This window comes from Scyliorhinus torazame, chromosome 1 (assembly GCF_047496885.1).
Source record: "Scyliorhinus torazame isolate Kashiwa2021f chromosome 1, sScyTor2.1, whole genome shotgun sequence".
NCBI classification, from domain to species: domain Eukaryota; kingdom Metazoa; phylum Chordata; class Chondrichthyes; order Carcharhiniformes; family Scyliorhinidae; genus Scyliorhinus; species Scyliorhinus torazame.
The window spans coordinates 401,581,104-401,605,173 of record NC_092707.1 but is presented as its reverse complement, the minus strand read 5'-3'; the positions used below and the strand labels follow the sequence as shown (position 1 = coordinate 401,605,173).

The window sequence follows — 24,070 nt, the reverse complement described above, 5'->3', positions numbered from 1 at the left end:
GAGCTGCTTCCTGCCTTGCACACTCCAGCCAGCGGCATGGAAAATCCTGTTTTCACACATCATTTTCTGGCTGCTGAGATTGCCAGAGTGGACCAGTCAGCCAGCGCCAACCACCATTCACAGTTAGCCAGGGACTCAATATCAGATTCTGATTAAGGGACTGAGAACCGAGGGGTTGAGCCAATTAAAGTGACGCGACAGCTCCAGGTCCCAGCCTCCGAGACAGGTCCACATGCTGGTCAGTAATTATATATTCCCTGCGGCATGACTGAAAGCCGTTCGAAACTTGGTGTGAGGTTTGTCTCCTTTGCCTGCTTGGTGCCAGCTGTGGCTCAGGGCAGCACTTTCCCTTCTGATTTCGTAGGTCGCTGGTTCAAGACCCATAATAATAATAATCTTTATTATTGTCTCAAGTAGGCTTACATTAACACTGCAATGAAGTTACTGAGGCAAGCCCCTAGTCGCCACACTCCGGTGCCTGTTCGGGTACACAGGGAGAATTCAGAATGTCTAATTCACCTAACAGCACGTCTTTCGGGACTTGTGGGAGGAAACCGGAGCACCCGGGCCCACGTCAGGGCAGAAGGCTGATGCTCCCAGTGAGATACGGAGGGAGTGTTGCACTGTCGAGAGGTGTTCAGCCCCGTCTGCTCCCTTAGATGGACGTGAATTATTTTCAGGTGCCATTCAACGTGCAGACACGTTCTCCCAGGTGTTCTGGCCAATATTCATCCCCCTCACCAACACCCAAGGAGGATTAGCTAGGTATCATGGTGGTGTGAATGTACTGTGCAAATCAGCTGCCACCTTCCCAACATTACAACAATAACTACACCTCAAAAGTAGTTCATTGGCTGTAAATACATTTTGAGATGTTCCATGGTCACTGGTGGTTGGAGGGAGGTTGTGAAGGAGGCTACTTTTAGCTCAGTTATAGAGTGATGCAATGATGCTCATGGTGTGTGTTCGATCCCCGTACCAGTTGCTGTAGTACATGGAGACCTGCCTTCTCTCCTTGTCCCACGCTTGTGGAGTGGTGTCCCTCAAGCTTTACATAACCAATTGTGTCGCTCTAATGCCTATGCTCCATTATGGACTAATTACTTGCATAAACTCAAGTCTCTTTCTTTCGTGTTGCAGTCCATAGGCGGGTACAGAGCTGAGGAAGCTGTGGAACTGTTAAAGACCTTTTACAAAGCTGAAAACCCCAACGGTTCGTATCCTCTAATTGCCCATTTGTACATATTGATATGTTTTACACACACAAAAAACAATTTGCAAGCTGCGCTCATAAAAAAACTAATTTCCTTTTTACACAACAGCCCCGAAATCAAAAGTACGGAAGAAGCAATGAATATCACTGCGATGCTGGTGTCACTGAAAGGGATTCTGCAGAAATTCACCGACTGAGAGAAAAACACTGAAGAAGTATTTACACTGACTGGACAATGGAAAGAACCATTCCACATTGAGTGGGGAGGGGGCGGGGCTGGGTTTTGCTTAAAGCCGGGATTCATGAGCAATAGCTGTGTGTCTGTGCCTGCCTCTGTCTGTGTCTGCTCCTGTGTCTCAGTCTGCCTCTGTCTGTGTGTCTCAGCCTGCCTCGCTGTGTGTCTCAGCCTGCCTCGCTGTGTGTCTCTCAGCCTGCCTCGCTGTGTCTCTCAGCCTGCCTCGCTGTGTCTCTCAGCCTGCCTCGCTGTGTGTCTCAGTCTGCCTCGCTGTGTGTCTCAGCCTGCCTCGCTGTGTGTCTCAGCCTGCCTCGCTGTGTGTCTCAGCCTGCCTCGCTGTGTGTCTCAGCCTGCCTCGCTGTGTGTCTCAGCCTGCCTCGCTGTGTCTCTCAGCCTGCCTCGCTGTGTGTCATAGTCTGCCTCGCTGTGTGTCTCAGCCTGCCTCGCTGTGTGTCTATCAGCCTGCCTCGCTGTGTCTCTCAGCCTGCCTCGCTGTGTGTCTCTCAGCCTGCCTCGCTGTGTCTCTCAGCCTGCCTCGCTGTGTGTCTCAGCCTGCCTCGCTGTGTCTCTCAGCCTGCCTCGCTGTGTGTCATAGTCTGCCTCGCTGTGTGTCTCCTGCCTCGCTGTGTCTCTCAGCCTGCCTCGCTGTGTCTCTCAGCCTGCCTCGCTGTGTCTCTCAGCCTGCCTCGCTGTGTGTCTCAGCCTGCCTCGCTGTGTCTCTCAGCCTGCCTCGCTGTGTCTCTCAGCCTGCCTCGCTGTGTGTCTCAGTCTGCCTCGCTGTGTGTCTCAGTCTGCCTCGCTGTGTGTCTCAGCCTGCCTCGCTGTGAGTCTCAGCCTGCCTCGCTGTGTGTCTCAGTCTGCCTCGCTGTGTCTCAGCCTGCCTCGCTGTGTCTCTCAGCCTGCCTCGCTGTGTGTCTCAGTCTGCCTCGCTGTGTCTCTCAGCCTGCCTCGCTGTGTCTCTCAGCCTGCCTCTGTCTGTGTGTCTCAGCCTGCCTCGCTGTGTCTCTCAGTCTGCCTCGCTGTGTCTCTCAGCCCGCCTCGCTGTGTGTCTCAGCCTGCCTCTCTGTGTGTCTCCTGCCTCGCTGTGTGTCTCAGCCTGCCTCGCTGTGTCTCTCAGCCTGCCTCGCTGTGTCTCTCAGCCTGCCTCGCTGTGTCTCTCAGCCTGCCTCGCTGTGTGTCTCAGCCTGCCTCGCTGTGTGTTTCAGCCTGCCTCGCTGTGTCTCTCGGCCTGCCTCGCTGTTTGTCTCAGCCTGCCTCGCTGTGTCTCTCAGCCTGCTTCGCTGTGTGTCTCAGCCTGCCTCGCTGTTTGTCTCAGCCTGCCTCGCTGTGTCTCTCAGCCTGCTTCGCTGTGTGTCTCAGCCTGCCTCGCTGTGTGTCTCAGCCTGCCTCTGTCTGTGTGGCTCAGCCGGCCTCGCTGTGTGTCTCAGCCTGCCTCGCTGTGTGTTTCAGCCTGCCTCGCTGTGTCTCTCGGCCTGCCTCGCTGTGTGTTTCAGCCTGCCTCGCTGTGTCTCTCGGCCTGCCTCGCTGTGTGTCTCAGCCTGCCTCTGTCTGTGTGGCTCAGCCGGCCTCGCTGTGTGTCTCAGCCTGCCTCGCTGTGTGTTTCAGCCTGCCTCGCTGTGTGTTTCAGCCTGCCTCGCTGTGTCTCTCGGCCTGCCTCGCTGTGTGTCTCAGCCTGCCTCGCTGTGTCTCTCAGCCTGCTTTGCTGTGTGTCTCAGCCTGCCTCGCTGTGTGTCTCAGCCTGCCTCGCTGTGTGTCTCAGTCTGCCTCGCTGTGTCTCTCAGCCTGCCTCGCTGTGTGTCTCAGCCTGCCTCGCTGTGTCTCTCAGCCTGCCTCGCTGTGTCTCTCAGCCTGCCTCTGTCTGTGTGTCTCAGCCTGCCTCGCTGTGTGTCTCAGCCTGCCTCGCTGTGTGTCTCAGCCTGCCTCGCTGTGTGTCTCAGCCTGCCTCGCTGTGTCTCTCAGCCTGCCTCGCTGTGTCTCTCAGCCTGCCTCGCTGTGTGGTGCTACCAGTCTCTCCCTCCTGTTGTGTCCATCCACAGTTAATTGGTGATCGGGCATCTAATTATAGATCATACCCCTCTGCCCAATGCCTGCCAGTCAAATTTGGGTGACTAGTAAGTGGGGGACTGCAGGTATCTCTACTCCACCTGTACCTTGATTTTAATACATCATATTTGTATATTGCATTTAAACTTAAATAGAATTATTATTTTTTCAGAATTTATTATACATAATGCTGATGTTCATCCAAAAATGTTCTAAGTGACGAGAATAAGTGTTTTCCTATTGCACTAATCTGCATGTGAGGAATCAAGACTGGTTACATAGTTAGCACATGATCACAGATAACAATGGCCCAGTATAATGTATTTCATCTGGGCCAAGTAAGAAGTCCCTGAGCCATACAGGCAAGGAAGCTCCCACATTCAATCTGTGTTATGATGTGGACTATAGAGTCATCGAGTTTTACAGCACTGAAAGAGGCCCATCGTATCGGTGCCAGCCATCGGGCACCTATCTATCCCAATCCCATTTTCCAGTTGTTGGTCTGTAGCCTTGTCTGCTATGCCGTTTCAAGTGGTCACGACAGTGGTCACGACAGTGGAGGTTTCATAACTGGACTTGGCCTTCGGGGTTGGGGCAGAGAGAGTATCTCCTGAGAGCAATACTCGGCTCGCTTTAACTCGATGACCACCACTCCCTCAGCCCCTGAGTGTGTTCACTCGACTTTAGCTGTTTGTGCCCCTTCTGGCCCTGTATCCTCTTCTCACTGGGATGTCCCCATAAGCCAACCCCAACCTCTGCTCCCTGTTAGACCACCAGTTAAAATAGCAGTTTACCCCCTTACCCCGATTAAATCATTGAAACCTGATCTGTACACTTAAAGAAGGAGCGCACCTCAGGAGGGTTAAATGGGCCTTGGAGGGGCTGCAGTGCTGATTCAGCAAAGTTGTACCAGGAATAAAATGGTTAAATTATGATGGTGAGTTTCATAGATTAAGCTTATATTTCCTTGAATATAGAAGATTGAGGAACGATCTAATTGAGGCGTTGAAGAGGTTAATGGAGCGACTGGACAGATCGCGGAAAACTGGTGCAGACTGTCCATAACCAGGGCACGCAAACTCAGAATTAACGACGGGGCGGAGTGATTTTAGGAAACATTTCACTCAAAGGACGGTGGAAATTTGGAAAACTCCCCCAATAAGTTGTGGATGCAGGGAATCAGTTGAAATTTTCATTCATCAAGAGCAATATATTTTTCTTTGGAAAGAGTTCTGGAGTTAAGACGTCAGAGCAGCTATAGATCAGTCACGATCAACTGAGGTTGAATGGCTTCCTGTCTCTCTGTTCTCTGCTGGGTCCTGGCATGTGTCTTATCGACTTGTTCGGAAGAGTGGATAAAAGCCGATGGGAACGGGACCTCCGTAAGCTTAACATTAACAGTCCACCTGCTCAGCCCCCAAATCTCTCCCGCAGACTGTGAGTAACTGAAGGGATGGGAAAATTTAGGTCGGAAGGGAAGTATTGGAACACTGAGAGCTGACCAAGCTCCCGGTGGAAGAAAAAAAGGACGTTTCAGACCAACATTGCGTTGCAGTAAGACCATTTGGTTATCTGACTCCATTCAGCAATAACTACAGCCAATTAGAAAGGAGATCGAATCTTGAAGGAATCAAGGTTCAAGAACACCACAGGTAAAGGTTACAAATTGAAAAACCGAATACTGGAAGTCTCCACCGAAAACTGAGAAGGACAAAATACATAATCGATCCATTAGCACCTGAACACAGGCATGACTTACATTTAGATAAAATCTTTCATGTGGTAAAGATGTCCCAAAGGGGGCGTGGTTCGGCGTCACTACGACAGAAGGAGCCTGTTCCACTGTAGAAATCCGGTCAATCACATTCGCCCACTCTACCCCTGTACCTCTGCAAGTTTACTTCCCTCAAGCGCTCATCTACTTTCCTTTCAAAATCATTGATCATCTCCACTTCCACGACCCTCGTAGAGATCAACTTGCAGGCACTCGCTGTGTCATCAGAGAATTTACAGTGCAGAAAGAGGCCATTCGGCCCATCGAGTCTGCACCGGCCCTTGGAAAGAGCACCGTACCTAAGCCCACACCTCCATCCTAACCCCACACCTCCACCCTACACCTCCACCCTATCCCCGTAACCCCACCTCACCGTTTTTGGACACTAAGGGCAATTTAACATGGCCAATCCACCTAATCTGCACACCTTTGGAGTGTGAGGAAACCCAGGCAGACATGACCCAAGCCGGGAATCGAACCTGGGACCAGAAAGTTATTTTGTGTCTCTCTTGCCAAAAAATAAGATGGGTGTCTCCTCGTCCTTGTCACCGGCTAATGGGAACTGCTTTTCTTTGTCTGCCTTATCTAAACCTGTCATAATTGTGAATGCGTCTTCCAAGTTGCACCTCAACCTTCTTTTCTCCATGAGGAATTTCTCCAACCTAACCTTGTTGCTAGAATCCCTCACTCCAGAACATAACATAGAACATTACAGCGCAGTACAGGCCCTTCGGCCCTCGATGTTGAGGGCCATCCTGGTAAATCTCCTCCGCACCCTCTCAAAGACCCTCACAGCTTTCCGAAAGATTGGTGACCAGAACTGAATGTAATACAACTTGTGAATTTGAAGTTTTGTTACATTTCTATCACATTGGGATGGGCAAGCAGATGCTGAAATGTTCGGTTCTGGACAATAAAAGGGGCAAAAAAAAGTATGCGAGTTTGCGGGGTGGAGTCGGGATACTTTCCTGCAAGTGGCCCACAGGAGAACCTGTATGGTAAGAGAATCATGATGTGGAGATGCCGGCGTTGGACTGGGGTGAGCACAGTAAGAAGTCTTACAACACCAGGTTAAAGTCCAACAGGTTTGTTTCGATGTCACTAGCTTTCGGAGCGCTGCTCCTTCCACAGGTAAATGGAGAGGTATGTTCCAGAAACATATATATAGACAGATTCAAAGATGCCAGACAATGCTTGGAATGCGAGCATTAGCAGGTGATTAAATCTTTACAGATCCAGAGATGGAGTAACCCCAGGTTAAAGAGGTGTGAATTGTGTCAAGCCAGGACAGGTAAGGGAATCGGTCAAGAAACGGGCACAGTTCTGAAGGTTAGATACACAATTGGCTAATAAGGGCGGAGAATCCAGACCTCTGCCTCAGAAGGCACCTGATGAAGAAGCTACGCTCTGAAAGCTCGTGATTCCAAACAAACCCGGAATTTAACCTGGTGTTTGGGCAGCACGGTAGCACAAGTGGCTAGCACTGTGGCTTCACAGCGCCAGGGTCCCAGGTTCGATTCCCGGCTTGGGTCACTGTCTGTGCGGAGCCTGCACGTTCTCACCGTGTCTGCGTAGGTTTCCTCCGGATGCTCTGGTTTCCTCCCACAGTCCAAAGACGTGCAGGTTAGGTGGTTTGGCCATGATAAATTGCCCTTAGTGACCAAAAAAGGTTTGGAGGGGTTATTGGGTTACGGGGATAGGATGGAAGTGAGGGCTTAAGTGGGTCGGTGCAGACTCGATGGGCCGACTGGCCTCCTTCTGCACTCTACATTCTATGTTCCCTGTTGTAAGACTTCAGAAGGCAGTGGAACCGGGGCCACTGAATATTTTTAAAGGTAGATGTTGGGCAAGGAAATGAAAGTTTATTGAGATAGATATTTTAAATTCACTCAGGGGACGTGGGTGTCCCTGGCTGGACTAGCATTTGTTGCCCGTCCCTAAAGGCATTTTAGATCTGTGGATCCGGAGTAACATGTCGGCCAGATTTTCTTCCCTAAAGGAACATTAGTGAACCAGATGGTTTTTTGCGACAATCGGCAATGGTTTCATGGTCATCATTAGACTTTTAATTCCAGATTATATTGTTATCGAATTCAGATTTCACCCACTGCCACGGTGGGATTTGAACCCAGTCCCCAGAGCATCACCCTGGGTCTCTGGATTACGAGTCCAATGACAATCCCACTGCGCCACTACATCCCCTATGGGAATAACAATGGGAATATAGAACTCGTAACTCAAAATAGCTCAGCCATGTTCTTGTTGAATGGTGGAGCGGTGTCAAGAGGCTGGATGGCCCACTTCTGCCCCTAGGAAGTAGCCCCTAGGAGGAGCGCTGAGATCTTCGAGACCTGTGGGACCAGAGGAGGTTATAGAGATAGCGAAAGCCAGCCTGGAATTTGAAGTGAGATAGATTAGCATTCTGGGCTGGATCGTTTATCATTATTGACTGATGAAGTTCCCCATCTCCAATGTTAATCTGTCTTTTCACAATTGATGATGGGCTGACTGCTGGGCTCTTCATAATTTTCTGTTTGAACATTTACTCGAAAAAATGCTTGTTTTTTAAAAATATATATTTTTATTCAATTTTAACAAATTTTCAACAACACCCCCCCCCCCCCCCCCATTACAGAAAGAATAAAGAAAACACACAGAGAGACACCGTACGCCCAAATTATACAGATAAACACATACCCGGAGACCCCCCCCCCCCCCCCCCCGGTTGCTGCTGATCTCCTAACGTTCCGCCAGAAAGTCTAGGAACGGTTGCCATCGCCTGAAGAACCCTTGCACAGATCCCCACAAGGCAAACTTTACCCTCTCCAATTTAATGAACCCTGCCATGTCATTAATCCAAGCTTCTACGCTTGGGCGCTTCGCATCCTTCCACAGTAGCAGAATCCTCCGCCGGGCTACCAGGGACGCAAAGGCCAGAATACCGGCCTCTTTTGGCTCCTGCACTCCCGGCTCGTCCGATACCCCAAATAATGCTAATCCCCAGCTCGGCTTGACCTGGGTGTTCACCACCTTGGACATAGTCCTCGCAAAGCCCCTCCAAAACCCATCCAGCGCTGGGCACGTCCAGAACATATGGTCGTGATTTGCCGGGCTCCTCGAGCACCTCACACACCTGTCCTCTACCCCAAAAAACCTACTCAACCTTGTCCCTGTCATATGCGCCCTGTGAACAACTTTAAACTGTATCAGGCTGAGCCTGGCGCAAGAGGAAGAAGAATTAACCATACCCAGGGCATCAGCCCACAGACCCTCATCTATCTCCTCCCCGAGTTCCTCCTCCCACTTGCCTTTTAGTTCCTCCACCGAGGCTTCCTCCTCTTCCTGCATCTCCTGATAGATTGCCGAGACCTTGCCTTCTCCAACCCATACACCCGAAATCACCCTGCCCTGAATCCTTCGTGCTGGAAGCACCGGGAATTCCCTCACCTGCCGTCTCACAAACGCCCTCACCTGCATGTACCTGAAGGCATTTCCGGGGGGCAGCCCAAATCTTTCCTCCAGCACCCCAAGCTCACGAACGTCCCATCTATAAACAGGCTCTGCATTTTTTTAATTCCTGCCCGATGCCAGCTCAGAAACCCCCCATCCATTCTTTCCTGGACAAACCGATGGTTCTCCCGAATCGGGGACTAAATCGAGGCCCCCACCTCGCCCCTGTGCCGCCTCCACTGCCCCCAAATTTTCAGAGTCGCCGCCACCACCGGACTCGTGGTGTACCTTGTAGGCGGGAGCGGCAACGGTGCTGTCACCAGCGCCCTCAGACTCGTGCCCACACAGGACGCCATCTCCAGCCTCTTCCACGCCGCCCCCTCCCCTTCCATTATCCACTTACGGATCATCGCCACATTGGCAGCCCAGTAGTACCCACATAGATTCGGCAACGCCAGCCCTCCTCTGTCCCTGCTACGCCCCAGAAACACCCTTTTTTACCCTCGGGGTCTTATTCGCCCACACAAATCCCATTATACTCCTTACCTGCTTAAAAAAGGCCTTAGGGATCAGAATGGGAAGGCACTGGAATACAAAGAGGAACCTCGGAAGGATCGTCATTTTAACCGACTGCACCCTACCCGCCAACGAGAGTGGCAACATATCCCATCTTTTGAACTCCTCCTCCATCTGCTTCACCAACCGTGTCAAATTGAGCTTGTCCAGGGCCCCTCAACTCCTAGCCACCTGGATCCCCAGGTACCGAAAGCTCCTTTCTGCCCTCTTCAGTGGAAGCTCATCTATCCCCCTGGTCCCCTGGGTGTACCACAAAGAGCTCACTCTTCCCCACGTTAAGCTTATATCCAGAAAAGTCCCCAAACTCCCTGAGGATCCGCATTACCTCCGGCACCCCCCCAACTGGGTCCGCCACATACAGTAACAGGTCATCGGCATACAGCGACACCCGGTGTTCCTCTCCCCCCCCCCCCCCCCCCCCCCCCCGAACCAATCCCCTCCAGTTCCTGGACTCCCTCAGTGCCATGGCCAGAGGCTCAATTGCCAATGCGAACAACAAGGGGGACAGGGGACACCTCGTCCCCCGGTACAGCCGAAAGTACTCCGACCTCCGCCGGTTCGTGGCCACGCTCGCCACCGGGGCTTTATAAAGTAGCCTAACCCCTCCCTGAAATCAAACCTCCGCAGCGCTTCCCACTCCACTCTATCGAAGGCCTTTTCCGCGTCCACAGCCGCCACTACCGCCACTTCCCTCTCCACTAAAGGCATCATAATCACATTAAGGAGCCTCCGCACATTGGTGTTCAACTGCCTACCCTTCACAAATCCCGTCTGGTCCTCGTGAATCACCCCCTGGACACAGCCCTCAATTCTTGTAACCGGCAGTTGTGGCAAGTTCTCGGCAGTTGTGGCAAGGACTAAACAACATAACGGGCTACAAAGCGAAGCCGAACAGTATCTCTAGCAGCAGCGCACCCCTCCCCGATGAACTCAATGCATTCTATGCTCGGTTCGAGCAGGTAACCAACAATCCGCTGGCGAGTGCCCCAGCAGCCCATAATTCACTCATACCCACCATTGGCCTTCCTGAAAGTGAACCTTCGGAAGGCGACGGGCCCAGATGGGATCCCTGGTCGTGCACTCAGAGCCTGCGCGGACCAGCTGGCAGAGGTATTCACGGACATATTTATCCTGTCCCTACTCCACTCCGAGGTCCCCACCTGCTTCAAGAAGACTACCATCATACCGGTACCAAAGAAGAACCAGGCAACGTGCCTCAATGACTACCGACCAGTGGCCCTGACTTCAGTCGTAATGAAGTGCTTCGAGAGGTTGATCGTGAAGCACATCACCTCCATACGCCCAGAACGCCTTGATCCACTGCAATTCGCATACCACTGCAACCGGTCCACATCAGACACCATTTCCCTGGCCCTACACTCATCCCTAGAGCATCTCGAAAACAAGGACTCCTACATTAGACTCCTATTTATTGGCTACAGCTCCGCCTTCAACACCATAATCCCAGCCAAGCTCATATCAAAGTTCCAAAACCTAGGACTTGGCTCCCCACTCTGCAACTGGATCCTCGATTTTCTGACCAACAGACTACAATCAGTAAGAATGAACAACAACACCTCCTCCACAATAGTCCTCAACACCGGCGCCCCGCAAGGCTGCGTACCTAGCCCCCTACTCTACTCCCTGTACACACACGACTGCGTGGCAAAACTTGGTTCCAACTCCATCTACAAGTTTGCTGACGATATGACCATAGTGGGCCGGATCTCGAATAACGATGAGTCCGAATACAGGAGGGAGATAGAGAACCTAGTGGAGTGGTGCAGCGACAACAATCTCTCCCTCAATGCCAGCAAAACTAAAGAGCTGGTAATTGACTTCAGGAAGCAAAGTACTGTACACACCCCTGTCAGCATCAACGGGGCCGAGGTGGAGATGGTTAGCGGTTTCAAATTCCTAGGGGTGCACATCTCCAAAAATCTGTCCTGGTCCACCCACGTCGACGCTACCACCAAGAAGGCACAACAGCGCCTATACTTCCTCAGGAAACTAAGGAAATTCTGCATGTCCACATTGACTCTTACCAACTTTTACAGATGCACCATAGAAAGCATCCTATCAGGCTGCATCACAACCTGGTATGGCAACTGCTCGGCCCAGGACCGCAAGAAACTTCAGAGAGTCGTGAACACCGCCCAGTCCATCACACAAACCTGCCTCCCATCCATTGACTCCATCTACACCTCCCGCTGCCTGGGGAAAGCGGGCAGTATAATCAAAGATCCCTCCCACCCGGCTTACTCACTCTTCCAACTTCTTCCATCGGGCAGGAGATACAGAAGTCTGAGAACACGCACGAACAGACTGAAAAACAGCTTCTTCCCCACTGTCACCAGACTCCTAAATGACCCTCTTATGGACTGATTTCATTAACACTACACCCTGTATGCTTCATCCGATGCCAGTGCTTATGTAGTTACATTGTATATGTTGTGTTGCCCTCTTATGTATTTTCTTTTATTCCCTTTTCTTCTCATGTACTTATTGATCTGTTGAGCTGCTCGCAGAAAAATACTTTTCACTGTACCTCGGTACATGTGACAATAAACAAATCCAATCCAACCCAATCCAGCAACTTTGTGACGACATTGAGGAGCGAGATCGGCCTATACAACCCACACTGTAATCGGTCCTTGTCCCGCTTCAAGATCAGCGTCCTGGACATTGTCGGGGGCAGGACCCCCCCCCCCCCCCCCCCCCCTCCCTCGCCTCATTGAAAGTCCTCACTAGCAGTGGGCCCAACAAGTCCATGCACTTCCGATAGAAATCAACCGGGAATCCATCCGGCCCCGGTGCCTTCCCTGCCTGCATGCTCCCTAGCTCCTTGACCAGCTCCTCCAGCCCAATCGGTGCCCCCAACCCAACCACCTGCTCCTCCTGCACCCTCGGGAACCTCAGCCAATCTAAAAATCGCCGCATCCCCCCCCCCGTCGGGGGCTCAGACCTATATAGCTCCTCATAAAAGTCCCTGAATGCCCCATTTATTCCCACCACACTCCGCACCGTGTTCCCCCCTTTATCCCGAACTCCACCAATCTGCCTCCTGCTTACGGAGCTGATGTGCCAGCATCCGGCTCGCCTTCTCCCCATACACGTACACTGCCCCTTGCGCATTCCTCCACTGCACCTCTGCCTTCCTGGTAGTCAACAAGTCGAATTAGGTCTGGAGACTTCGTCGCTCCTTATGTAGTCCCTCCTCGGGGGCCTCTGCATAGCTCCTATCCACCCTTAATATCTCCCCCACCAATCTCTCCCTCTCCTCTCATTATGGGCCCGAGTGGAGATCAGCTCTCCCCTGATCACCGCCTTCAGCGCCTCCCAGACTACCCCCACCTGCAACCCCCCATGGTCATTGGCCTCTATGTATCTTTCAATACACGCCTGAATCCGCCCACACACCTCCTTATCCGCCAACAGTCCCAAATCAAGGTGCCACAGCGGGCGCTGGTCTCTCTCCTCCCCCAACTCCAGCTCCACCCAATGCGGGGCATAGTCTGAAATAGCTATGGCCGAATATTCCGTGCCCTCCACTCTCGGGATTAGCGCCCTACTCATAATGAAAAAATCTATCCGCGAGTAGGCTTTATGGACGTGGGAAAAAAAGGAAAATTCCCTGGCCCTCGGCCTGGCAAACCTCCATGGGTCCACTCCCCCCATCTAGGTCCATAAACCCCCTAAGCACCTTGGCCGCCGCCGGCCTCTTACCCGTCCTGGACCTAGAACGGTCCAGTGCTGGGTCCAACACCGTGTTGAAATCCCCCCCCCCCATTATCAGGCTCCCTGCCTCCAGGTCCGGAATCTGACCCAGCATGCACCTCATGAATCCAGCATCGTCCCAATTCAGGGCGTATACATTCACTAGTACCACCCGCACCCCCTGCAAATTACCACTCACCATCACGTACCGACCTCCATTATCTGCCACGATGTTCAGCACCTCAAACGACACCCGCTTCCCCACCAAAATCGCCACCCCTCTATTCTTCGCGTCCAACCCCGAGTGGAAAATCTGCCCGACCCACCCCTTTCTCAGCCTAACCTGATCAGCCACCCTCAAATACGTCTCCTGAAGCATAATGACATCTGCCTTAAGTCCCTTTAGGTGCGCGAACACCTGGGCCGTCTTGACCGGCCCGTTCAGGCCTCTCACATTCCAAGTTATCAGCCGGATCAGGGGGCTTCCTGCCGACTAGCCATCTCCCTTTCTGGGCCAGCCACGTGCCCGTGCCCCCCGCACCCTCCATTCCCCCAGGCGGCGGACCCCCGCCCCGACTCTCTCTCTCTGAACTCCAGCTCCCCTTTGGTCAATGCAGCAGCAACCCAGTTCCCCCCCCCCCCCCCAAGCTAGGTCCCCCTCTAGCTGTATTGCTCCCACCATGGCACTCCTTTAAGTCAGCTGACTCCTGCTGACCACGGACCCTCCCGCCACTCCATCGACCCCCCAGTGCGAGAATCCCCTCCTCCTCCTGGCAATCAGTGTGCGCTCCTCTCCAGCACCGTCCTCCCCCTGGCCCCGCCCCCTTCCCTACTTTCTCACCAAACCGGCCCCGCCCTCTCTGGCGCAGCTCCCTTTTTGCGGCCTTGTCTCAACTCCCCCACCCCGGGCCTCCAACTCCCCCCCCCCCCCCCCACCACCACCACACGGGGCCCCCTCCTTCCAACCACCGACACACACACTCCCACAGAGCCCCCACTTCGAACCATTTTGCCCCACCCCACCCAGCACCAAAGAAAACAGAACAGAGCATCCCCCAAAACACAGTAACCCCCCCTAGGCACCGCCTCCCATCAAACCCTCAGTTCGAGTCCAACTTTTCAGTTTGGATAAAGTCCACGCCTCCTCCGGCGTCTCAAAGTAATTGTGCCGATCCTGAAACGTGACCCACAATTGCGCCGGCTGCAGCATCCCAAATTTCACCCCCTTCCGATGCAGAACCGCCTTAGCCCGGTTGGAGCCGGCCCTCTTCTTGGCCACCTCCGCACTCCAGTCCTGATACATTCGGATCTCTGTGTTCTCCCACCTGCTGCTCTGCTCCTTTTTGGCCCATCTCAGGACACACTCCATGTCCACAAAGCGGTGGAACCGCACCAGTTCCACCCGTAGCGACTCGTTGGCCTTGGGCCTCCTCGCCAGGACTCGGTGAGCCCAACCAGCTCCAGGGACCTCGGGAAAGCTCCCGCGCCCATTAGCGTGTTAAGCATCGTGACCACGTATGCCCCGGCATCCGACCCCTCTACTCCGGGAGACCCAGAATCTGAAGATTCTTCCTCCTTGACCGATTCTCCATGTCCTCAAACATTTCCTGCCACTTCTTGTGCAGCGCCTCCACCTTTACTGCCAGGCCCAAGATCTCATCGTCGTTCTCCGAGGCATTTTGCCGCACCTCCCGGATCGCCGCCCCTTGGGCCTTCTGGGTCTCAACCAGCTTGTCAGTCGACGCCTTCATCGACTCCAGCAGCTCTGCCTTCAGGTCTGCAAAGCAGAGCTTGAGGAACTCCTGCTGCTCCTGCGACCAAAGCGCCCACGCTGCTTGGTCTCCACCCGGCACCATCTTGCTTCTCCTCCCTCGCACTTTTCGCTGCACCAAAATCACTTTTTTGACCGCTCCACTCCTGGTCCAATCCATACAGTGCCGGGGGAACCATACTGTGACCTTCCCACACTGGGAACCGTCGAACAAATGCCGTTGGGGCCTCTCAAAAGAGCCCAAAAGTCCATTTCTGACGGGAGCTGCCGAACGTGCGACTTAGCTCCGCATAGCCACAACTGGAATGCCCCTCGAAAAAATGCTTGTTAACAAAGAGAAAACTCGGGGTCAACTGGGAAAAGATCTTTAGGATGATGTAGTGGTTTGACAAGGCAATTGTCGAGAAGATGTCTCCCACTTGTGGGGTGTCCAAAGCCGAATATATAGTGTCTAATCAATCCAATAGGGAATTCTGGAGAAACTTTATCCAGAGTGTAGTGAGAACGTAGAACCACATGTAGATGTTGAGGCAAGTACCCTTGGTTCCTTTGAGGGAAAGTTAGATTGTTTTGTTGAAATGAAGAGGTTGGGACGAGGTGAGGGTGGAGTATAGTCACCAATATGGTTAAGCTGAATTGAATGGCCTATTTCCATGCTGCCCATTTGATGTAATTCCGGCAGCAGTGGGTGTCTGTCTTAACTGTTTCCCAAAGGCATTGCAAAAGGGATTGGGCGTGATGCTGAGCAAGTGTATGATTACATGGTGTCTTTATGAGTAATGCTGCATCTAGTGTGTGGCTGAACAGGATGAGAATTAGACCATAAGACATAGGAGCAGAATTAGGCCACTCGGCCCATCAAATCTGCTCCGCCATTCAATCATGGCTGATATTTTTCTCATCCCATTCTCCTGCCTTCTCCCCATAACCACACATCCCCTTATTGGTCATGTGTCTGATTGTAGCCCAGTTCTGTACAGGACAAGAAAGTTCATTGGGTTCAATGGGTTCACATATAGTTCAGGGGCTGTTTAGCATGGGCTAAATCGTTGGCTTTGAAAGCAGACCAAGGCAGGCCAGCAGCACGGTTCGATTCCCGTAACAGCCTCCCCGAACAGGTGTCGGAATGTGGCGACTAGGGGCTTTTCACAGTAACTTCATTTGAAGCCGACTTGTGACAATAAGCAATTTTCATTCATTCATTTCATTCATTGTGTCTCCAGTTAAGAGGATGGGGTGATTCTGTATTTCTATAGCGCCTTCATAGTAGTAAAATATCCCAAGTCACTTTGGAGCATTATCATTAAACTTGACACCAAACTGCATAAAGAACTATTGGATGGCCAAAGATAGGTTTGCAGGAGCCAAGAGATATGGAGACCCTGGGCTGTTTAATGAGACTCAGGGATGTTTAACAAGAGACGGAGACCCGGGGATGTTTAACGGGAGACGGAGACCCGGGGATGTTTAACGGGAGACAGAGACCCGGGGATGTTTAACGGGAGACGGAGACCTGGGGATGTTTAACGGGTGGCGGAGACCCGGGGATGTTTAACGGGAGACGGAGACCCGGGGATGTTTAACGGGAGACGGAGACCCGGGGATGTTTAACGACAGTCGGAGACCCGGGGATGTTTAACAAGAGACGGAAACCCGGGGATGTTTAACGACAGTCGGAGACCCGGGGATGTTTAACGGGAGGCGGAGACCCGGGGATGTTTAACGACATTCGGAGACCCGGGGATGTTTAACGGGAGACGGAGACCCGGGGATGTTTAACGGGAGACGGAGACCCGGGGATGTTTAACGACAGACAGAGACCCGGGGATGTTTAACGGGAGACGGAGACCCGGGGATGTTTAACGGGAGACGGCGACCCGGGGATGTTTAACGGGAGACGGAGACCCGGGGATGTTTAACGGGAGACGGTGACCCGGGGATGTTTAACGACAGACGGTGACGCGGGGATGTTTAACAAGAGACGGAGACCCGGGGATGTATAACGGGAGACGGAGACCCGGGGATGTTTAACGGGAGGCGGAGACCCGGGGATGTTTAACGGGTGGCGGAGACCCGGGGATGTTTAACGGGAGACGGAGACCCGGGGATGTTTAACGGGAGACGGAGACCCGGGGATGTTTAACGGGAGACGGAGACCCGGGGATGTTTAACGGGAGGCGGAGACCCGGGAATGTTTAACGGGAGACGGAGACCCGGGGATGTTTAACGGGAGGCGGAGACCCGGGGATGTTTAACGGGAGACGGAGACCCGGGGATGTTTAACGGGAGACGGAGACCCGGGGATGTTTAACGGGAGACGGAGACCCGGGGATGTTTAACGACAGACGGTGACGCGGGGATGTTTAACGGGAGACGGAGACCCGGGGATGTTTAACGGGAGACGGAGACCCGGGGATGTTTAACGACAGTCGGAGACCCGGGGATGTTTAACGGGAGACGGAGACCCGGGGATGTTTAACGGGAGGCGGAGACCCGGGGATGTTTAACGGGAGACGGAGACCCGGGGATGTTTAACGACAGACGGTGACGCGGGGATGTTTAACGGGAGGCGGAGACCCGGGGATGTTTAACGGGAGGCGGAGACCCGGGGATGTTTAACGGGAGACGGAGACCCGGGGATGTTTAACGACAGACGGTGACGCGGGGATGTTTAACGGGAGACGGAGACCCGGGGATGTTTAACGGGAGACGGAGACCCGGGGATGTTTAACGAGAGGCGGAGACCCGGGGATGTTTAACGACAGACTAAGACCCGGGGATGTTTAACGGGAGACGGAGACCCGGGGATGTTTAACGACAGACTAAGACCCGGGGATGTTTAACGGGAGACAAAGACCCGGGGATGTTTAACGAGAGGCGGAGACCCGGGGATGTTTAACGACAGACTAAGACCCGGGGATGTTTAACGGGAGACGGAGACCCGGGGATGTTTAACGGGAGACGGAGACCCGGGATGTTTAACGGGAGACGGAGACCCGGGGATGTTTAACGGGAGACGGAGACCCGGGGATGTTTAACGGGAGACGGAGACCCGGGGATGTTTAACGACAGTCGGAGACCCGGGGATGTTTAACGGGAGACGGAGACCCGGGGATGTTTAACGGGAGACGGAGACCCGGGGATGTTTAACGGGAGACGGAGACCCGGGGATGTTTAACGGGAGACGGAGACCCGGGGATGTTTAACGACAGTCGGAGACCCGGGGATGTTTAACGGGAGACGGAGACCCGGGGATGTTTAACGGGAGACGGAGACCCGGGGATGTTTAACGACAGTCGGAGACCCGGGGATGTTTAACGGGAGGCGGAGACCCGGGGATGTTTAACGACATTCGGAGACCCGGGGATATTTAACGGGAGACGGAGACCCGGGGATGTTTAACGGGAGACGGAGACCCGGGGATGTTTAACGACAGACAGAGACCCGGGGATGTTTAACGGGAGACGGAGACCCGGGGATGTTTAACGGGAGACGGCGACCCGGGGATGTTTAACGACAGACGGTGACGCGGGGATGTTTAACAAGAGACGGAGACCCGGGGATGTATAACGGGAGACGGAGACCCGGGGATGTTTAACGGGAGGCGGAGACCCGGGGATGTTTAACGGGAGGCGGAGACCCGGGGATGTTTAACGAGAGACGGAGACCCGGGGATGTTTAACGGGAGACGGAGACCCGGGGATGTTTAACGGGAGACGGTGACCCGGGGATGTTTAACGACAGACGGTGACGCGGGGATGTTTAACAAGAGACGGAGACCCGGGGATGTATAACGGGAGACGGAGACCCGGGGATGTTTAACGGGAGGCGGAGACCCGGGGATGTTTAACGGGTGGCGGAGACCCGGGGATGTTTAACGGGAGACGGAGACCCGGGGATGTTTAACGGGAGACGGAGACCCGGGGATGTTTAACGGGAGACGGAGACCCGGGGATGTTTAACGGGAGGCGGAGACCCGGGAATGTTTAACGGGAGACGGAGACCCGGGGATGTTTAACGGGAGGCGGAGACCCGGGGATGTTTAACGGGAGACGGAGACCCGGGGATGTTTAACGGGAGACGGAGACCCGGGGATGTTTAACGGGAGACGGAGACCCGGGGATGTTTAACGACAGACGGTGACGCGGGGATGTTTAACGGGAGACGGAGACCCGGGGATGTTTAACGGGAGACGGAGACCCGGGGATGTTTAACGAGAGGCGGAGACCCGGGGATGTTTAACGGGAGACGGAGACCCGGGGATGTTTAACGAGAGGCGGAGACCCGGGGATGTTTAACGACAGACTAAGACCCGGGGATGTTTAACGGGAGACGGAGACCCGGGGATGTTTAACGACAGACTAAGACCCGGGGATGTTTAACGGGAGACGGAGACCCGGGGATGTTTAACGGGAGACGGAGACCCGGGGATGTTTAACGGGAGACGGAGACCCGGGGATGTTTAACGACAGACTAAGACCCGGGGATGTTTAACGGGAGGTGGAGACCCGAGGATGTTTAACGAGAGGCGGAGACCCGGGGATGTTTAACTGGAGACGGAGACCCGGGGATGTTTAACTGGAGACGGAGACCCGGGGATGTTTAACGAGAGACGGAGACCCGGGGATGTTTAACGGGAGACGGAGACCCGGGGATGTTTAACTGGAGACGGAGACCCGGGGATGTTTAACGAGAGACGGAGACCCGGGGATGTTTAACGGGAGACGGAGACCCGGGGATGTTTAACGGGAGACGGAGACCCGGGATGTTTAACGGGAGACGGAGACCCGGGGATGTTTAACGGGAGACGGAGACCCGGGGATGTTTAACGGGAGACGGAGACCCGGGGATGTTTAACGACAGACTAAGACCCGGGGATGTTTAACGGGAGACGGAGACCCGGGATGTTTAACGGGAGACGGAGACCCGGGGATGTTTAACGGGAGACGGAGACCCGGGGATGTTTAACGGGAGACGGAGACCCGGGGATGTTTAACGTGAGACGCAGACCCGGGGATGTTTAACGGGAGACGGAGACCCGGGGATGTTTAACGGGAGAGTGAGACCCGGGGATGTTTAACGGGAGGCGGAGACCCAGGGATGTTTAACGGGAGACGGAGACCCGGGGATGTTTAACGGGAGACGGAGACCCGGGAATGTTTAACGACAGACGGAGACCCGGGGATGTTTAACGAGAGGCGGAGACCCGGGGATGTTTAATGACAGACGGAGACCCGGGGATGTTTAACGGGAGACGGAGACCCGGGGATGTTTAACGTGAGACGCAGACCCGGGGATGTTTAACGGGAGACGGAGACCCGGGGATGTTTAACGGGAGACGGAGACCCGGGGATGTTTAACGGGAGGCGGAGACCCGGGGATGTTTAACGGGAGACGGAGACCCGGGGATGTTTAACGGGAGACGGAGACCCGGGGATGTTTAACGGGAGTCGGAGACCCGGGGATGTTTAACGACAGTCGGAGACCCGGGGATGTATAACGAGAGACGGAGACCCGGGGATGTTTAACGGGAGACGGAGACCCGGGAATGTTTAACGGGCGACGGAGACCCGGGTATGTTTAACGAGAGGCGGAGACCAGGGAATGTTTAACGGGAGACGGAGACCCGGGGATGTTTAACGAGTGGCGGAGACCCGGGGATGTTTAACGGGAGACGGAGACCCGGGGATGTTTAACGGGCGACGGAGACCCGGGGATGTTTAACGGGAGACGGAGACCCGGGGATGTTTAACGGGAGACGGTGACCAGGGGATGTTTAACGGGAGACGGAGATCCGTAGATGTTTAACGACAGTCGGAGACCCGGGGATGTTTAACGGGAGACGGAGACCCGGGGATGTTTAACGGGAGACGGAGACCCGGGGATGTTTAACGGGAGACGGAGACCCGGGGATGTTTAACGGGAGGCGGAGACCCGGGGATGTTTAACGGGAGACGGAGACCCGGGGATGTTTAACGGGAGACGGAGACCCGGGGATGTTTAACGGGAGGCGGAGACCCGGGGATGTTTAACGGGAGACGGAGACCCGGGGATGTTTAACGGGAGACGGAGACCCGGGGATGTTTAACGACAGACGGTGACGCGGGGATGTTTAACGGGAGACGGAGACCCGGGATGTTTAACGGGAGGCGGAGACCCGGGGATGTTTAACGGGAGGCGGAGACCCGGGGATGTTTAACGACAGACGGTGACGCGGGGATGTTTAACGGGAGGCGGAGACCCGGGGATGTTTAACGGGAGGCGGAGACCCGGGGATGTTTAACGACAGACGGAGACCCGGGGATGTTTAACGGGAGACGGAGACCCGGGGATGTTTAACGACAGACGGAGACCCGGGGATGTTTAACGGGAGATGGAGACCCGGGGATGTTTAACGGGAGACGGAGACCCGGGGATGTTTAACGGGAGTCGGAGACCCGGGGATGTTTAACGGGAGACGGAGACCCGGGGATGTTTAACGAGAGACGGAGACCCGGGGATGTTTAACGACAGACGGAGACCCGGGGATGTTTAACGGGAGACGGAGACCCGGGGATGTTTAACAAGAGACGGAGACCCGGGGATGTTTAACGACAGACGGAGACCCGGGGATGTTTAACGACAGACGGAGACCCGGGGATGTTTAACGAGAGGCGGAGACCCGGGGATGTTTAACGACAGACTAAGACCCGGGGATGTTTAACGGGAGACGGAGACCCGGGGATGTATAACGGGAGACGGAGACCCGGGGATGTTTAACGGGAGACGGAGACCCGGGAATGTTTAACGACAGACGGAGACCCGGGGATGTTTAACTGGAGACGGAGACCCGGGGATGTTTAACGACAGTCGGAGACCCGGGGATGTTTAACGGGAGACGGAGACCCGGGGATGTTTAACGAGAGACGGAGACCCGGGGATGTTTAACGGGAGACGGAGACCCGGGGATGTTTAACGGGAGACGGAGACGCGGGGATGTTTAACGGGAGACGGAGACCCGGGGATGTTTAACGGGAGACGGAGACCCGGGGATGTTTAACGGGAGACGGAGACCCGGGGATGTTTAACGGGAGATGGAGACCCGGGGATGTTTAACGAGAGGCGGAGACCCGGGGATGTTTAACGACAGACTAAGACCCGGGGATGATTAACGGGAGACGGAGACCCGGGGATGTTTAACGGGAGACGGAGACCCGGGGATGTTTAACGGGAGACGGAGACCCGGGATGTTTAACGGGAGACGGAGACCCGGGGATGTTTAACGGGAGACGGAGACCCGGGGATGTTTAACGGGAGACGGAGACCCGGGGATGTTTAACGACAGTCGGAGACCCGGGGATGTTTAACGGGAGACGGAGACCCGGGGATGTTTAACGGGAGACGGAGACCCGGGGATGTTTAACGTGAGACGCAGACCCGGGGATGTTTAACGGGAGACGGAGACCCGGGGATGTTTAACGGGAGACGGAGACCCGGGGATGTTTAACGACAGTCGGAGACCCGGGGATGTATAACGAGAGACGGAGACCCGGGGATGTTTAACGGGAGACGGAGACCCGGGGATGTATAACGAGAGACGGAGACCCGGGGATGTTTAACGAGAGGCGGAGACCCGGGGATGTTTAACGGGAGACGGAGACCCGGGGATGTTTAACGGGAGACGGAGACCCGGGGATGTTTAACGGGAGACGGAGACCCGGGGATGTTTAACGGGAGACGGAGACCCGGGGATGTTTAACGGGAGACGGAGACCCGGGATGTTTAACGGGAGACGGTGACCCGGGGATGTTTAACGGGAGACGGAGACCCGGGGATGTTTAACGGGAGACGGAGACCCGGGGATGTTTAATGGGAGACGGAGACCCGGGGATGTTTAACGACAGACGGCGACCCGGGGATGTTTAACGACACGCGAAGAACAGGGATGTTTAACGGGAGACGGAGACCCGGGGATGTTTAACGGGAGACGGAGACCCGGGGATGTTTAACGGGAGACGGAGACCCGGGGATGTTTAACGGGAGACGGAGACCAGGGGATGTTTAACGGGAGACGGAGACCCGGGGATGTTTAACGGGAGACGGAGACCCGGGGATGTTTAACGGGAGACGGAGACCCGGGGATGTTTAACGGGAGACGGAGACCAGGGGATGTTTAACGGGAGACGGAGACCCGGGGATGTTTAACGGGAGACGGAGACCCGGGGATGTTTAACGGGAGACGGAGACCCGGGGATGTTTAACGGGATAGGGAGACCCAGGGATGTTTAACGGGAGACGGAGACCCGGGGATGTTTAACGGGATAGGGAGACCCGGGGATGTTTAACGGGAGACGGAGACCCGGGGATGTTTAACGGGAGACGGAGACCCGGAGATGTTTAACGGGAGGCGGAGACCCGGGGATGTTTAACGGGAGACGGAGACCCGGGGATGTTTAACGGGAGACGGAGACCCGGGGATGTTTAACGGGAGACGGAGACCCGGGGATGTTTAACGGGAGACGGAGACCCGGGGATGTTTAACGGGAGACGGAGACCCGGGGATGTTTAACGAGAGGCGGAGACCCGGGGATGTTTAACGGGAGACGGAGACCCGGGGATGTTTAACGAGAGACGGAGACCCGGGGATGTTTAACGGGAGACGGAGACCCGGGGATGTTTAACGGGAGACGGAGACCCGGGGATGTTTAACGGGAGACGGAGACCCGGGGATGTTTAACGGGAGACAAGAGACCCGGGGATGTTTAACGGGAGGCGGAGACCAGGGAATGTTTAACGGGAGACGGTGACCCGGGGATGTTTAACGGGAGGGGGAGACCCGGGGATGTTTAACGGGAGACGGAGACCCGGGGATGTTTAACGGGAGGGGGAGACCCGGGGATGTTTAACGGGAGACGGAGACCCGGGGATGTTTAACGGGAGACGGAGACCCGGGGATGTTTAACGAGAGACGGAGACCCAGGGATGTTTAATGACAGACGGAGACCCGGGGATGTTTAACGGGAGACAAGAGACCCGGGGATGTTTAACGGGAGACGGAGACCCGGGGATGTTTAACGGGAGGCGGAGACCCGGGGATGTTTAACGGGAGGCGGAGACCCGGGGATGTTTAACGGGAGGCGGAGACCCGGGGATGTTTAACGGGAGATGGAGACCCGGGGATGTTTAATGGGAGGTGGAGACCCGGGGATGTTTAACGGGAGACGGTGACCCGGGGATGTTTAACGGGAGACGGAGACCCGGGGATGTTTAACGGGAGGCGGAGACCCGGGGATGTTTAACGAGAGACGGAGA

General features: G+C 54.7%; 1 protein-coding gene across 1 annotated transcript in view; it reads left to right on the top strand.

Annotated features, from left to right (window-relative positions):
* adat2 (adenosine deaminase tRNA specific 2) overlaps nt 1-1,528 on the top strand; it is a 45,009-nt gene extending 43,481 nt beyond the window's left edge. The window contains exons 5-6 of the mRNA XM_072514003.1: nt 1,141-1,213; nt 1,323-1,528. Of these exons, the coding sequence (XP_072370104.1) occupies nt 1,141-1,213; nt 1,323-1,354 (105 nt within the window). The 3' untranslated portion in view covers nt 1,355-1,528. The remainder of the gene's footprint in view (nt 1-1,140; nt 1,214-1,322) is intronic.
* The last annotated feature ends 22,542 nt before the right edge of the window (nt 1,529-24,070 follow it).